Source organism: Monopterus albus, unplaced genomic scaffold (assembly GCF_001952655.1).
Source record: "Monopterus albus unplaced genomic scaffold, M_albus_1.0 scaffold6.1, whole genome shotgun sequence".
NCBI classification, from domain to species: domain Eukaryota; kingdom Metazoa; phylum Chordata; class Actinopteri; order Synbranchiformes; family Synbranchidae; genus Monopterus; species Monopterus albus.
The window spans coordinates 2,572,053-2,587,119 of NW_018127886.1; the positions used below are offsets into that span (position 1 = coordinate 2,572,053).

Consider the following 15,067-nt stretch of genomic DNA (forward strand, 5'->3'; position numbering starts at 1 on the left):
TGCCTGCGGTTCGACAGGACAGGAGATGGGAAGATCTGCTACAGCCAGTGTGGGGAAGTCATGCGGGCCCTGGGACAGAACCCTGTCAACGCTGAGGTGCTCAAGGTCCTGGGCAACCCCAAGGCTGAGGGTCAGAGGAAAAATTAACTTAATCGGAATTACATATGTTTATTCAAAACATGTTGCGTCATTGTAGTAGGAAAACAGGAATTTCTCTAGAGGAATTAATTTTCTTCTCTTTTTGCAGAGATGAACACCAAGATGCTTGACTTTGAGCAGTTTCTGCCCATGTTCCAGGCAATTGCTAAGAATAAAGATCAGGGCTCTCTGGAGGATTTTGTGGAGGGACTGCGTGTCTTTGACAAGGAGGGCAATGGTACAGTAATGGGAGCAGAGATACGTCACGTCCTCACCTCGCTAGGCAAGTTACTGGTTTTATCAACCTTGCATATTGAATAATAATGGATGCCTGTATGGGAAGACTATACAGATCTGATTCAAACTCAGTATTTGATTTAATTCACATTGTAATTCCTTTATTTGAAAACTGTCAGCCATGTTATGTAAATAGATGTTTTTTTGTTCCATTTTCAGGTGAGAAAATGACAGAGGAGGAAGTGGAGACACTGTTGGCAGGCCACGAAGATGCAAATGGCTGCATCAATTATGAAGGTGGGAACAAAAGAAAAGTAAAAAAGAAAGGCGATGACTACAGTTAAGCTGATGTTGTATAATGATGCCATTGCTATAAATCTGCTAGCTATTCAATGTAACTCTCATATCCAGTCTTGGCAATGTGATAATGAAGGCCCTGTCATCCATTACTCTGCATGTAGCAGGACATATTGTGTAATTGCCAAGAGAAGTCATTTGAGGCTAAATGTAGATGAGTTTTTAGAAATGCAAATGTTCAGTTCTCTAAAAACAATCATAGGAAGTACCAAACAGCTGGCCACTGTGTTCAGTTGAGTCTTATGATGAAGTGGGTTTCTAGTCATGTTAACGGCTATTAGGGGTGTGTTGAGATCTGGTGCTACGAGATCTTGCAGTAATAAAACGTGGCAATATTTCTCTTCGAGGCAAAAGCTAAAATCTGTACATATTGTAACAGAACCAGAGCAGCAGCTATTATGACGGTGTGTGATGGTACATTCACATTAGTCCGGCAAAAATGCAACTCCTTGCTGCGTCTTAACACACAGGGCTGCGTTTGTCAGATGGTGAGGGGGTTGCAGGGGGAGTGTTGTAGCCGTGTATGATATGGCCACATTGTGATAAGTCAACGGGAGTGGCTTCATTCATGTTTCCAGCCCAGGAGTTTCCATTGTGCTTTAGCTAGCCATGCTGCTAACATAGCCTACTCTGCCTTAGCACCAAATTCTACCACCAGTGTGTCAGCATTGATGGATTAAAAAAAAAAAAAACTGCTTAACATCCAGTACTGAATCCATCCATGAAAATGCATATCGTGTAATTAACTGTGGCCCAAATTCAACAGTGAATAGCAGTGAATGCTCATGCTAACAAAGTTAGCAAAGGAGTCTTGTTCCCATGGGTGTCCATGTCCTGATTGTCCCATGTATATGGTTGGTCAGTGCAGCACATTTCCCAGATGATGTCACCATCCAGTGTGGTGAGGATGAAAATGGTATAGAAAGTCACACAGCTTCTATTATAGTTATGCAGTTCTAAGGTCTGAAGAGACTCGTGTGAAATCCAGTCACGTGAGTTTGGGGCAAAACCTTTTACAGTGCTTGCATATGGTTTTTTACTGCATATGATAATTCATACTCGTGAAGTGACATTCATTACAAGGTGATTAGTTAAAACATTTCAAAATGCACCTGCATTGTTTTGCATTTGTCAAGTAAGACAGTTTTTCCACTTATATATTTCATCGCTGAAGATTTCTTAATTGTGTTAAAAACTCGTCTCATTATCCTAATATCGTGTATTGTCTTGTGAGATAAGGGTATCGTCACACACCTAACAGATGCTGTTTACTATGTGTTCTCAGAACACATATTTGCTTTAAGAGGGCTTGTATAAATGTCAACTTCTGATAGCATGTTAACTGTTCTTCCTCCACAGTATTCGTTCGTCACATCATGTCAGGCTGAGGGCCGGTACGAGCATTGGGTATTCCATGAATTGGCACCTCCAGGCTTTCCTGCTTTTTAGTTGTTCGATAATTTAACCCTGTCAGGCCATCCTAACACTAATTAGCTCTATCTGTGCTCGTCATATTGTCAAACAGGGACAATATGCTGTTACAAAGTAGGTGCCTCTGGGTAAGCCTGGTGGTCCTTCTCATCCTAAGTCCTGATGCTTTGACCCATGTGTAGCCTGCTGCTGTTCTGTCTCTCTCTCCTGCAGCCCTCTGTTTTGGCCCCTGGCTGCAGCATGCCCCTCTGCATGTGTGGGATTCCCCTAGTTTCTAAAAGGATATGGTGGATACACAGGGAAGAGACTGGTCTCATTCAGGGAAAGCCTGGTGGCCACTGTCGAGTCATTAGAGCTGACTGTTGTGGTGGTCACAAGGCAGCTCTTATAATCTCATTTGCATGTCACTAGCACTGTTAAAATAGGCTGCCCTTTTGTTCTGTTGGTGTTAAAGGCGGTGTTGTAGTACTCTATTCCAGGACTCAGACTCGGGTCCAGATTTTCAGGACTCGTGACTCGACTTAGACTTGAGCACTGACTCTGACACAAGCAATGACTGAATTCAGACTCAGAAGCTGGAGACTCAGACTTGTTTTGTAATAGACCAGAATAATTTGCCCTAAGTTATTGATATTAAAACCTGTTCACCTGCACCATGCTCTTTCCGGCACGCTTCCATTGAAGCATACACTCTTACCTTTCTATAAGTTATTTTTATGTATCAAATTGCTGGACAATATAGTGATGCACTACCCTGTTGGAAAGTTTAGAATATAAAGTGGTGAGACCTGTGTCAATTGTGTTTAATATAGGCCTTGATGATTCTGACTTGGATAACGGTGGCTCGACTCGGTTTATTCTCTGGTGATGCAGACTCAACTCGGACTGGAGATTTAGTGACTTGACTACAACACTGGTCAGAGGTGCTGCTTTTTTCATAGACTGTCAGTTTGAAATTTCATTATAGCCACCAGCTTTGGAAGGGTGGACCAGTCCCTTTTTCTACTAACCAGGGATTTGCAATGAGTTGCTTTTTGCGGGTTGTTTTCTCCTCTCAACTGATAGAAACTGAATTTATTGCTGGCCGCTCTCTGACTGGACTGTAGCTCCCTTGATCTTCTCCCCTTTTCTCCGCTTCTCAACTAGAGGAAAGCATACAGCGAGGATGGCTTCTCTAACCAACTCTTCTTGGATCATAGACACTGCCAAACACTTTGGCTGAATAGGAGATAGAGATGATTATATCACCTCTTTCTCTCAGTTCCCATTTCAACCCTCTTTCCTCTGGGTGAGCAGAATATGGGGGATCTGCCTCCAAATGCAGCATCTCCCGCCCAAGCTCGCCAAAGATAGATGAGGAGGGGTGCTTGGCTCTACATGCTGTAGTTGGAGAAGGTCTGCCAAGATCTAGCCCATGAAATTTACATTTTTCTCTTTCGTGTCTCTTTCAGAGCTGGTCAGGATGGTCATGAGCGGCTGAAGACGAGGAGCATCCCACTTTTTATCCTGTCACATGTATCTTCTTTTTGCAACTAGCTTCTACAGTCCCTCCAGCCTTTTCCATGGATTAGTTTTTCACGTTTAATTTAAGAAGTGCCTTTACATTCCCTACAAAAGACCACAGGTGATCACGGCTTTGTGGCCAGATCCTGTCACATCTGTGACCACCTTGTATGTATTCAGGAGTCAGTGCTTGCATAGTTTGCAGTAACATTCCAACATGCAGCAATGGAGAAGACACAAACTAATAGTGATACATTGTAACTCTTGATAATCGTGTGTCAAAGTTGGATATTTAAGTGTAATACTGTCAGCAACATACTGTGTTATTGGCCAACTCTTGCTTTGGATGAGGAACATGTTCCTCTGATCTGCAGTAAACCCATGTGTTCAAAGCCATACTATCATCATGTAGAAACATTTCAGATGGGTTCCCATGTTTTTAAGTCACCCCAATTATGTTGCTGCATTTAAATAAAAACTTTTCCTGAAAACCTGTCTTGTTGTTTTGACTGGATTTGTTTGACTCAGGAGTACAAGCTTTGTTATATCCTTGTATTAATAGATTTTGCATAGTGTTTGTTTGTGCTGCTTTTTCTTTGACACAAGAGGGCAGTGCTGCTTCTAGAATGTGCCATGTCACAACATACAGTACCTGTGTAGCACAAAATGAATAGGTTGCTCTTTCTACTTTCTTGAGCCAAAGTAAGAACCTAAAGCATATTATCTACTTTCAATATAAATTATTATTAGATGTGGCAATTTGTTTTCTTTTCAGCTTTATGAAGAATATTTCAGAGTAAAAAAAAAAAAAAAAATTTATTGTGCATGTGTGTGAGCGTGTGTGGCTGTGTTGTAACTTTTCAGAGAAACAATTTGGTAACAAAGCATATCAGCTGTAGAAGGCTGTTTGGTGCCTTCATGACCTTTCTTCATTTTCCTCACAAGCAGCCACAACTATTTCCCCTCATTAGACACCATAGATATCTGACTGTGGAGCCCGTGTGTGTGGTTAGGTTCTGGGGGGGGGGGTCTAGTCCACTGCTGTCCACTAATTACTCTGTTTGTGTGTGTAATCGATGGAAGTCGAGGCTATTGATTATTTTAATCCTCCTATCTGTGAGTCTGTGATCCTCATGGCTCTGCATTCGATAGGGGAATCACTAATGGGCCTCAGCGCAGCCTGTCTCAGACCTCACCCCGTCCAATTAACTTTCAACTGGAATTGGCCAGGAGAGAGAGCCAGGGGCAGGGCCCAGGCACGGCACAGCTACATCCCCCTTTCTCAGCTCAAGCACAACAGATTCACCAAATCCTTTAAGTCTAGAATGTCATCACCTGTGTTTCATGTTAAATAAAATGTGTACTTCATGTTTTTCATATTTAATCACTTGATTTTTTTTTTCAAGCAAAATATTGAGGGGAAAAAACAGATTTTCATATGCATTTACTGCTTTTCTTTGTCTTGTATAATATAAAACTGAATGCCTCCAGGTTTTGGACAAAGCAAGAGATTTGAAGATGTCATCTTGGGCTCTGGGATTTTTAAATGTTTTTTTTGTTTTGTTCTTTTTATTGGCTGACATTTGTTGGACCAAACAATTGCCATAGCTGATCAGGAATATAATCAGTAGATTAGGCAATAATGAAAATAACTGCTAATGTCAGCTGTAGTTTTAAGGAGAGGAGAGGAGAGGAGAGTTTTCAAGAGGAGATTAAGGTGTGATTTTTGTTTTGTTATGCTGTATGAATTTGTTTCACTCAAAGAGGCAGGATTTATATGTCACAAATCAAATTTTATTTATATAACCCAATATCACAAATCATACATTTGCCTCAAGGGGGCAACTAACTAACAAACAAAGAAGCAATGGTATGATAGAGATAAAAGGGACAAATAAATGAGGTAAATCAGAGTAACAGGGGAGAGATGCCTCTTCCAAGGTGGACAAACATGCAATAGATGGCATGTGTACAAATCAACATAATAGATTTCTGTGTGTGTATGGCCATCAGCGTGAGGACTGGTTTGAATTTTAAACCATGGGCTTGAGGACATTTTGGCTGGTCCTCACCCTTTTTAGGCTTCTTTGGGACTGTTTGAGTGTCAGGACTTGGTTTTAGGCTTTAAGGTTAGAATTAGCTAGGGCTAGGGAATGCATTATGTCAACGAATGTCCTCACAATTATCTATACAAGTGTGTGTGTCAGTGAGAGAAAAAAAGAGAAACCAACACCACTTTTATAAAATCACTAGGATCATCAATAAATTAAGAGAAATGTACCAATATTATTTTTTAAAAAATTTCACTGATTTCCAGGATGCATTTCTTACTGTCGGGCTTTCCAACAACTGACTTTGGTTCAAATGTATAATAAGCAATGACAAGCCTTATGAAACACTGAACCAATATTTGTTTATATGTACAACTGGAAACTATGTTGTTACATTTAAAATATATAAATTGGCTGGATTTTGTAGATCCTGGGTGTATTATAAGCCAAGGTCAGTATTTCACTATTAATGTTTGTATCTTAGTGCCTTAAGACATATTGGAAATCCATGTTGTAGCAAGCTTCGATCTTGTCTCCAAAGCCGCATAGCCACGTCTCCAGTTCTGCTCATTTAATCCAAGTGGTCACTGTAAATGAAACTGAACAAGGGTCTTTGTTTTTTTTCATGAATGCTGAATGTGCAAACCTTTATTCAGCCCTAACTTCACTATGTAAGAAAAATATGTAAGAACATTAGTATAGAGATTTTAGTAGCAATATTGTCTACTCAACCTATTCAACATATCAGATACCCCAGCTCAAGATTATTGTGTTGTATCGCATATTGTGTAATGACACTTTGACAGCATCTCTCAAAAACAAAGTACTATATAGTAATGGTGGTATCACAATAGCAAGGTGTCAGTAATGTATTGTACAACACAGCTGTCACTTTTTCACTGCCCCATTATCTTATAGTATCTATACATCCACTCATACCTGCTGACAAACCCACCCACATGCACACTCACAATACTGCCAGTAACACGCTTGGAAATTAAAACTTCATCACACAAGTTCCATTGATAAAATATCTTTATGTGTTTCCTTGCAATATTAACATGTCTTGTTTTATCTTGGCATTCTGTGTCATGATGCAAACAGGAAAAGAAGGGTGTGTGTTTATAGAGATGGCATTGTTTTAGTCAGTACTGTCCCAGTGCACATTTAGTTACAACCAGGGTTTTTTTGTTTTTTTTTATTTCTCAATCGGTGTAATTCTCTTTGAAGCATAGGAAAAACATTTCACAAAGATACGTTTCAAAATATAGGCAGGCCATTTGACCAGAGGTCATTAGAATGGAGAGCAGGTATAAGGTAAATACTGTTTAGGTAAAGATTGGAATACATTAAGAGTGCATTTGTCTCAGCTTAATCATCTTGATTAATAGCACCCTCAACACCATTACTGCATTAAAAACAATCGAACTGATGGTGTTCGTTGTAGTCTAGTTCTCACAATGTCAGTTAATATGGAACACACTAGAATATTTTAGATATTATTAGCTGCAACAACTCGCAACTGTTATCTGCATTTATGCTGTACATATTCTGAAATTTACATTTGCACACAATGTGAGCCAATATACGTATGCTGTTGCTCATGATGACTGTCTCAATATCACACAACTCAGCTTAACTGCTCTTCTCTGTAATTTTCATTTAATCCACACTTTCGTCATTTCAGGATATCTGTAGATGTACTTTTAAGTGTGCATGTTTATGTATCAGCAATAATTTGCATACATGCATGTCTGTGTAAGTGTGAATGTTTCTTTGAGTATGTTGGTCTTCTCTCAGTGAGTAAGGATTAGATTCAGTCCGGGTAAATGAGGAAGCCGGAGAAGGTGCTGTACTTGTTTGTGTTTCCTCCATGAACCTTTCCTCCATCCAGCTGCACACAAACCTCATCACCCACGTCCAAATGCAGGATCACACTGTTGGAGGCGTAGTCGTAATTCTGATCAGCGTCCTGAGCGATGGCGCTGGCTCTTACCTGTCACCCACAGAGGACAGATGCATTGACAATTAGAACATGGACGAAAGTGAACAAACACAAATGTCACTGCCAGTGACTCACCAGCTCCAGGTGCTCCGCATATCAAACTATCATATCACATTCTCTTCCTTTGTCACATTTCTTTCTTTTTTTTTGTCAGGATTGGTCAAAATCAATTATTAACAGCCTTAAAATGAGATGTCATGAGTATGGCATCGCCTCCACATTCACGGTGGATAAACAGACAGATGGAACTGTGACCTGTGACCCCAGAAGTGGACTGAAAACACAGCCACCCTGCCTCTTATTGATCAGATGTGGCTGGGGATAAGGGCAAATGGCCAGAGGATGGAGATCTGACTGGGCTGTGGAGATAAGTGGACTCACTGGGGACAACAAATTGTCTATGGGGAAACTAGCTTAGCTGAGAAACACCATCACTATCTACACCAGCTATTGACCTGTTGCCTGTGATCCTGGGCCAGCTCGATATGCATGATATTGAGTGGCTATGCCTAAGCCAGACATATTACATTTGCATGCTGTGTGTGAGTTCAGTCTTATTGACCCAGCAGCAGTGGATCTTTACTTGTTTGTTAACACATTTAATTGGGTTTGCTCAATGTGGACATTTAAATACACATAGCTAGATGTTGTTAGCTGGAGTTACAGTTGTGGAGAAAACAGGATTTATTCATTTATTTATTTGTTCATTCCACTTTTAACCCTCATAAGCATTGTGTTTCTTAACCGCTGTGCAAGAATTAGGAGATTAAAGTAAATAATATTCAAAAGATTTATGTTGTATTAACAAAACATGTTTTTGACAAATTCAAAAATATAACCATACACAAGGCAGCACTCCTGAAATCCTCCTAAGCAGGATGTGTCAATAATTTTGATGTAGCAGCTCCAATCATCAGGCATATGTCAGCTATCAGTGGCCTTGTGTCTGGCTCAGTGTCCATCTACAGTGGGAGCACTCAATCTATGTCAGCAGCCAGACAAGCCACGCACATCTCCATGACAGCCACAGAATATGATCTGCAATTCAACCACCATCATGTCATTCCCATCACTGGGGCCCCTTTCTCCCCAATGGGCATGCATCAATTTGAAAACAGCCAAGCGCTGAGCAGCAGAGTCTAAATTATTGCAGCAAAAATGTGCTCTTTTCCCTTTGCACACATTTATTTTTGCCCTCACCTGAGCATATTGTTCAGTATCAACCAACCCTGGGATTGTGTTCTGTTGCCTGGACACTTGTCTGTAGGTATCCTCACATCAGATGCTGGTCATGGATGCTGCATCCAACATACTGTATAGCATGTTGGCGAGCGGTGGTTAAGCATGTCCTGGTTGACTCTAAACCAGGCTGATTAAGGCTCAGAGAAGTCGATCTCCTGGGATTTCTCAGTTCAGCAACGGCACGGTAAAGCCAACCACCACTATGATTACACTACTACAACAGCTTTGTTTCACACCATGCAACTGTAGTCCACAGGATTGTTTAGAAAATCTAGGACTTTCCGATGCCTAAAAGATGTGCAGCTTTTCTACATTACATTGTCCAGTGGTTAATATAATAGGTTGACTACTAAGCTAATTAAAATATTTGCTCCTTTGATGACAATATGGTGTAAACAGAGAGATGTAAATATTCCAGTGTAATTAGACTTTTTTTTATCTGTCTTATCTGTCAGAATTTTGTCTCTTCATCAACATTCCACAGGTGGTAGGTGTTATCAGTAACCTACATAAGCATAAACCCAAAATGTGTGCTTAACATTTAGGTAATATGAAATAATTTTATTATGAAATCAGAATAACTGTTTAGCAAAAAGGTTTATGCTACATGAGCCTTCCCACTTAGTACAATTAAACAATGAATATGATATATTGTTTGTTAGGTTCTCATATGGTCATCTCTCAAATAATGACACCATTCCATTGTCATCTGTAAAGGTTATATTGTTGTTCTGCTTGACATGTGTAGTGACAGCCAATACCACATTTGCATCTTTGGATGCCTCTGACAGCAGTGATGTTGTGGCTTCCTATTGACACCAGTCATATGTCATCCGGCTCATTATTTTGGTCTGGGATTTATTATCTGGAAGATCTTTTTCACTCAGGCCTTCCAAGATTCTCACAGCTTAATGCATGGAAGTGCAGATGAATTTTGTACAACACCACAGCATAGAGATTTTTTTTTGCCAATATATGGTATATGAACGGATGTTTCAGCCAATGTTCCTGTGCACAAAGGAATAATACGAGTCACCTATTAATGCAGATGCCAGACAGAGAGGCATGAGAGAGCTGAGGTGGGATTAGGACAGGAAGCCGACAGAGAAGATGGATATGGCTGGGGGACACAGACTGATCCATGTGAACCAGGCAGCACACTGTGCTGATCCTGGAGTTGGAAGGGTTGTGAGCCTTGAGGCACGGGCCCCCAGAGCTTGCCTGTGGCTGTCTCTGTCTCTGCCTAGCCCTTTCATTAAAGGGCTTCCAGTAAACATGCCTGGGAGAAGAGGGGGCCACAGGCAAGGGGGAAACGGCAGGGAGGATTGGTGGCTTTGGTGTGGGGAGCAGCTGCAGTGTCATTTTCTGTACAAGTGGAGGGGGTGGCATGAACAATAGACAAGGATAGACAAACAAGGGAACGGGTGAAAAAACAAAACAAAAACAAGGGCCAGAGAGTTTAGGAAAGGGGAGGGAGGGGCCCTGGAGTAACTGGACCGATCAAACAAGGCTATTTTGTGAGACCAGGGAGATGTGGGGGTGTATGAAGTCTTGTTTTTATCTGTGGTGCTGTGCTCCACTGGTAATAAAACTGACAGGATTCATTCACTTTGATATACTGACCTCTTAGAGCGGAGACAATCGAAAAGTAGCAGTTAAACTTACCTAAGGGACTCCAGCACATAGCCGGACGGTTGGGGGAAGGTGGGGGTGGGTTTGGCAGGGGGGGATATTGTGGAAATAGAATATTTATTGAATAGGCTCCCCCTCTCCTCTGGGATCCCAGGAATTACATGGTGAAAAGTGACTGTACTGAACCCCACCTTAGATTTACTATTGCCTACTATTCAACCTAAGACAAAAGCTGAGCATAGCATAAACGGGATTAACCTCATGAGCATGTTTAATCATCAAAGGCACAATGTAGTGTTTTATTTAGATCTTTTATGCACTAAAAATAAACAAAATTCAGCGTGTCTTCACAGAACAAATATCTGCTTGTATCTCTTTCTTGCCTTTCTCTCTGAGGCTAATTATATTTCAACTGTTGAATATCTATGCCTCTGGCCAAGTTAATACAGGTACCGGTCATTACGGCAAGTGATGACATTTCAACACTACTGTGTGAAATAACTTGACCTTTAACTGAGCTATTAAAAGAGTCTATGACAGGTGAAAAAACAAGGGAAAGATGAAATGGGACTTGAGCCAGTTATCTATTAGTCTACAGTGCGCATTGTATTAAGAATATCAATATAGATATACAACGGTACACTATGGTAATAAGAATGATCAGGTGAACAGCTCACATACCAGTTAATGAGGGGAAAGGGAGAAGTTCCGTTGAGAACGTGTGCATGACGTATTAACGCCCTTCGCAGCATAATGCATTCATAGGCTAGAATTTAAATAGTATAAAACCCCTCTATCCCTGGCAGTGAAATAAGGCTAGAATGATTAAACAAGTTTGCAGTAGTAGTGGCATAAAGAGAAGGGAATTTATAATGATATAATTTAAGCTAAATTAACATTAAGCTATTAAGTATCATAGGGATATTATACGAATCCACTGTCTTCCCAAACGGGGGCTATCAAATTTGGCATTGCATGCCTCGTGCTTCCTAACTGTGCAAATAACACAGCTGGGGTTGATCAGCTGAGCAAGAATAGGGTGTAATGGTGTTCAGCGAACATTCTCATCAAACACTGGAATTGTGCTGTAGGTCAATTACCATCGCATTACAAACATGGCAGCAACTGAGGTGTGACCTCCTTCAATCATAAATCCTGTGGCTCTGCAGCCCTGTCATGCTGCAATGATTTGTTCAAGTCAGATTGAGGAGTGAGCAGGTAGGCTTTACAGAGTAAGGATTTGGTGAAGGTAATAGATATTGGATCTATTGGAATCCCACTGAAGCCCTGCCACAGCCAGCACATGCTTCTGAGATCCTGGCATTATATTATAACCACAGTCATACCACAACACAAGTTACAGTCCAGCTACCAGTGTGGTGTGTCAAAATAAACATCATTATCAATAATACAAGCAGAGTTATACTGTACATCAGACCTATTGCTCTGAGTTAATGATTTTACAGATTGTTTTTGTTTTTGCTTTTTTTTTTAGCATTTAAACTTGCTCAGTTGGTGCATGTTTGTGCAGTTTTCTCTCTTTCTCTAGCCAACCTTGATCACTTGTCAAGCTGAGACATGTTGAGTGGGTGTCCATTGGTCATCGTGCCTGATCTCATTCTGGCCTTCGCCAACAGCCTCCCTGATGCCTCATCTACCGGCCCACTGTCTCCACATCTCCATTAAGTCATCCATCTTCCTCTGCTCCACCCATGAACCTCCCATCCACTTGCTTGTTTTGTTTTACTTTCCCTTTCTCGGTTTCCATGTGGATACTTCAGCATGTCCCTGCATGTTGAGTTTCTTGTGTTGCATTCCTTCTCACCAAATCTCCTCAGTCTGTTGGACAGGCTGTCTAACAAACATAAGGTTACAAATACCTTATCTGTTAAGGTATAAACATGAAAGCACAATTGGAAAGGTAAAGTGGAAAATTTGCATCTACTGCTATCCTGTTTTTTATTTTAAATAACCGGGTGGGTAGGCAAGATATCCAATAAAGCTTCAGAACCAATGGTGTCATAAAACACAGCATTTGATTCTACAGTTAGAAAGCAGCCTAGCACATCTAGTGCCTTTTTAGTAAACCCTAACCGGTGACTGCCCTCTGGCAAAGCATCCACTGGCCTTGGGGCTTCAGTAAATCCAAACTTGATCAGGTATTCTGCTGTATTTCATTTACACTCCATTGCCGTCTAGCAGCAGCTCTGTTGAGGTCGCTCCCTGATAGGTGAGCGCTCTATTTAACCGCACTGTGTAAGGAGGCCACCTGATGGGTGTCAGATGTACCTGAGTGAGGTTAAATAATTGAGCTGAGTGAAAAGATAATTAATGGAGAATCAATGAACAAGCTGGGGAGGGGCTAGAAGAGGAAAGTATAGTGTGTGTTCAGGAGACCTAATCTAAGGTGTATAAATTATTAATCAGACTATGATAACTTGAATGACAACACAGGACATTAAGCAGGCAGAATTAAACACATATTCACCTTTGTGCTGTCATGCATATATAGCATATATAATAAAATGGATAAAGATGATGATTTTAAACATTTACATCTCACTAAATCAAGTCTAATCCGCCTTATTTAGTCCATGTGGTGATCTATACAATGCATATGAGCCTAGATTAGCCTGTGAGTTTGAACAGTCCTTATATGTATGGAATGATTAGAGAGTGTTTGCATTTTAAGTCCTTAATGAATGAATGAATGTAAAAATAAATACATAAAACAACTTGAAGAATGTTTCCTGAGTGTGGAGCTCTCTGATGAAATCCCTGTGATTTTTCCCCACCTCTCTTCTCCTCTCTCGCTCCCCCACATCATCCCCTCTATTCTTAATTAGTGTCTGGGGAATGAGGGAGTGGATGAGTGGATTGTCAATTTTGCATTCATTATTTATTTAGCTGAGGTGCAAACTGACAGGTCCACGTACTGACAGATATTTCTCCTGTGCTCTTTTGCACTTCTGTTTAGGCGATAATCAAGCTCTGTGTATGATACTTACTAATTAGACTATTCCTTTTGGCGGCAGTAGCTGCATTCTGCCACTTGTCATTTAGCCACAGTACATGTGGGAATGCAACTATCCATAGCTGCGATTCGACGGTATAGCATGAATTCCTCTTAATGAGGAGAAATATTACTGTTTCATTCTGTGGCTGTCATGTTGCCACCTGCTAAGTGGAATGTGCTCTGAATCGCAAGTGCTCAGTGTTACAGAGGTGATTTGTGCCAGTGGTAACAGGATGGTCAACAATGAAAAAAATAATACATAGTCATGTGTGTACATAAATACAAACACATACATACACACCGTATATTGGATGCACGCCGTTAGGTGTGCACATTCAAGCATACACACTGTTACTAACCAGTCCATTCTTCTTCAGGTCTGCCCACATGCTGGTCCCGTCACCACCTCTCATTAGAACATGGTAGGTGAAGAAGTAGATGCCAGGCAGAGGGCAGGTGAACTTGCCAGTGCTGGGCTCATAGTAGTTACCAACATTGGTCACCACATCATCAAACTTCAGTATTTCGCTCCCCTCGTGCTGCTTGCGTAGCCCTGCGTAAAAAGCAATTTTGGGAGTGTAGAGTGAGGGAGAATAGCCACCAGGACCTGGACCTGGGGGGCCCTGGGGCCCTGGTTTGCCTGGCTCTCCAGGGGGTCCACGTGCTCCTGGAGGGCCAGGGATGCCTGGAGGCCCACGAAGCCCAGACTTTATCTTCTTCCCAGAGTAATCCTGGGGTGGTGGTGACACGGCTGTCAGCTCCTGGCCTGGCTGAGAGGTGCTGTACGGTTCACATACCATCCGGCAGCTTCCAAGCATTTCATAATGGCTCCCTGAATTTCCGGCATTCCCCCCCTTGGTTGTGTGGACCAGCAGGGGAATGGCCACCAAAAGTATTAGAACCATGGCCACACCTACAGCAGCTCCAATGACACGTTTCCTGTGGCTCAGCCGCGAGGCGGCCAGCGTCAGGAAGTCCTCCTCCCCCTTGGCTGGAATAGTGCCGGCCAGGATGAAGCCGCTCAGGAAACCAGTATGGTATGAAAAGGTAAAGACGGATGCAGCAAGCAGTGGGGGTAAACAGTGTATCACAGGGTCAGGTATGAAAGAGAACAGAAAATGGCAGTATCCCAGAAAAATGATAACAAGGTCTAGAAGACCTGAAGCAATGTAGCTATATGTTTAAAAAAGATGAAAACTTGACACATCACAGTGAAGCAAAATATACTGATATCTCAGATTTGTGGTGACACATTACGAAAAACATAATTTATGTGATGAATAATGCTTCACCTTATTTTTTCTTTTATTGATGTTTCCTGTCCTCCTCCAGTTAAATTCAGTTTTCAGCATCAAACAGAAACCATGACTGACACTGAGAGGGTTGCCGTGAAAGCGGGAGCTTATTAAAAGTATGCTGAAATAAGGGCTGGTGCCAAATTCAGCTCACTGAGGA

The 15,067-nt window shown here is 41.4% G+C and overlaps 2 protein-coding genes across 2 annotated transcripts; one reads left to right on the forward strand and one right to left on the reverse strand.

The window, feature by feature from the left end:
* Nucleotides 1–4,161, forward strand: LOC109968819 (myosin light polypeptide 6; the record flags this gene model as incomplete). The annotated part of the gene is made up of 4 exons (XM_020615358.1): nucleotides 1–130; nucleotides 248–421; nucleotides 595–672; nucleotides 3,615–4,161. Coding segments are annotated over 4 exons (411 nt in total), but the record flags the coding sequence as incomplete, so codon positions are not given.
* Nucleotides 4,162–6,163: 2,002 nt separating this feature from the next.
* On the reverse strand, nucleotides 6,164–14,779 carry c1ql4a (complement component 1, q subcomponent-like 4). Its single transcript, XM_020614735.1, has 2 exons — nucleotides 13,972–14,779; nucleotides 6,164–7,713 (listed from the first exon to the last, which is right to left on the reverse strand). Exons 1-2 carry the CDS (start codon nucleotides 14,515–14,517, stop codon nucleotides 7,534–7,536), a joined length of 726 nt encoding a protein of 241 aa, XP_020470391.1. The 5' UTR covers nucleotides 14,518–14,779; the 3' UTR covers nucleotides 6,164–7,533.
* Between the last annotated feature and the right edge of the window lie 288 nt (nucleotides 14,780–15,067).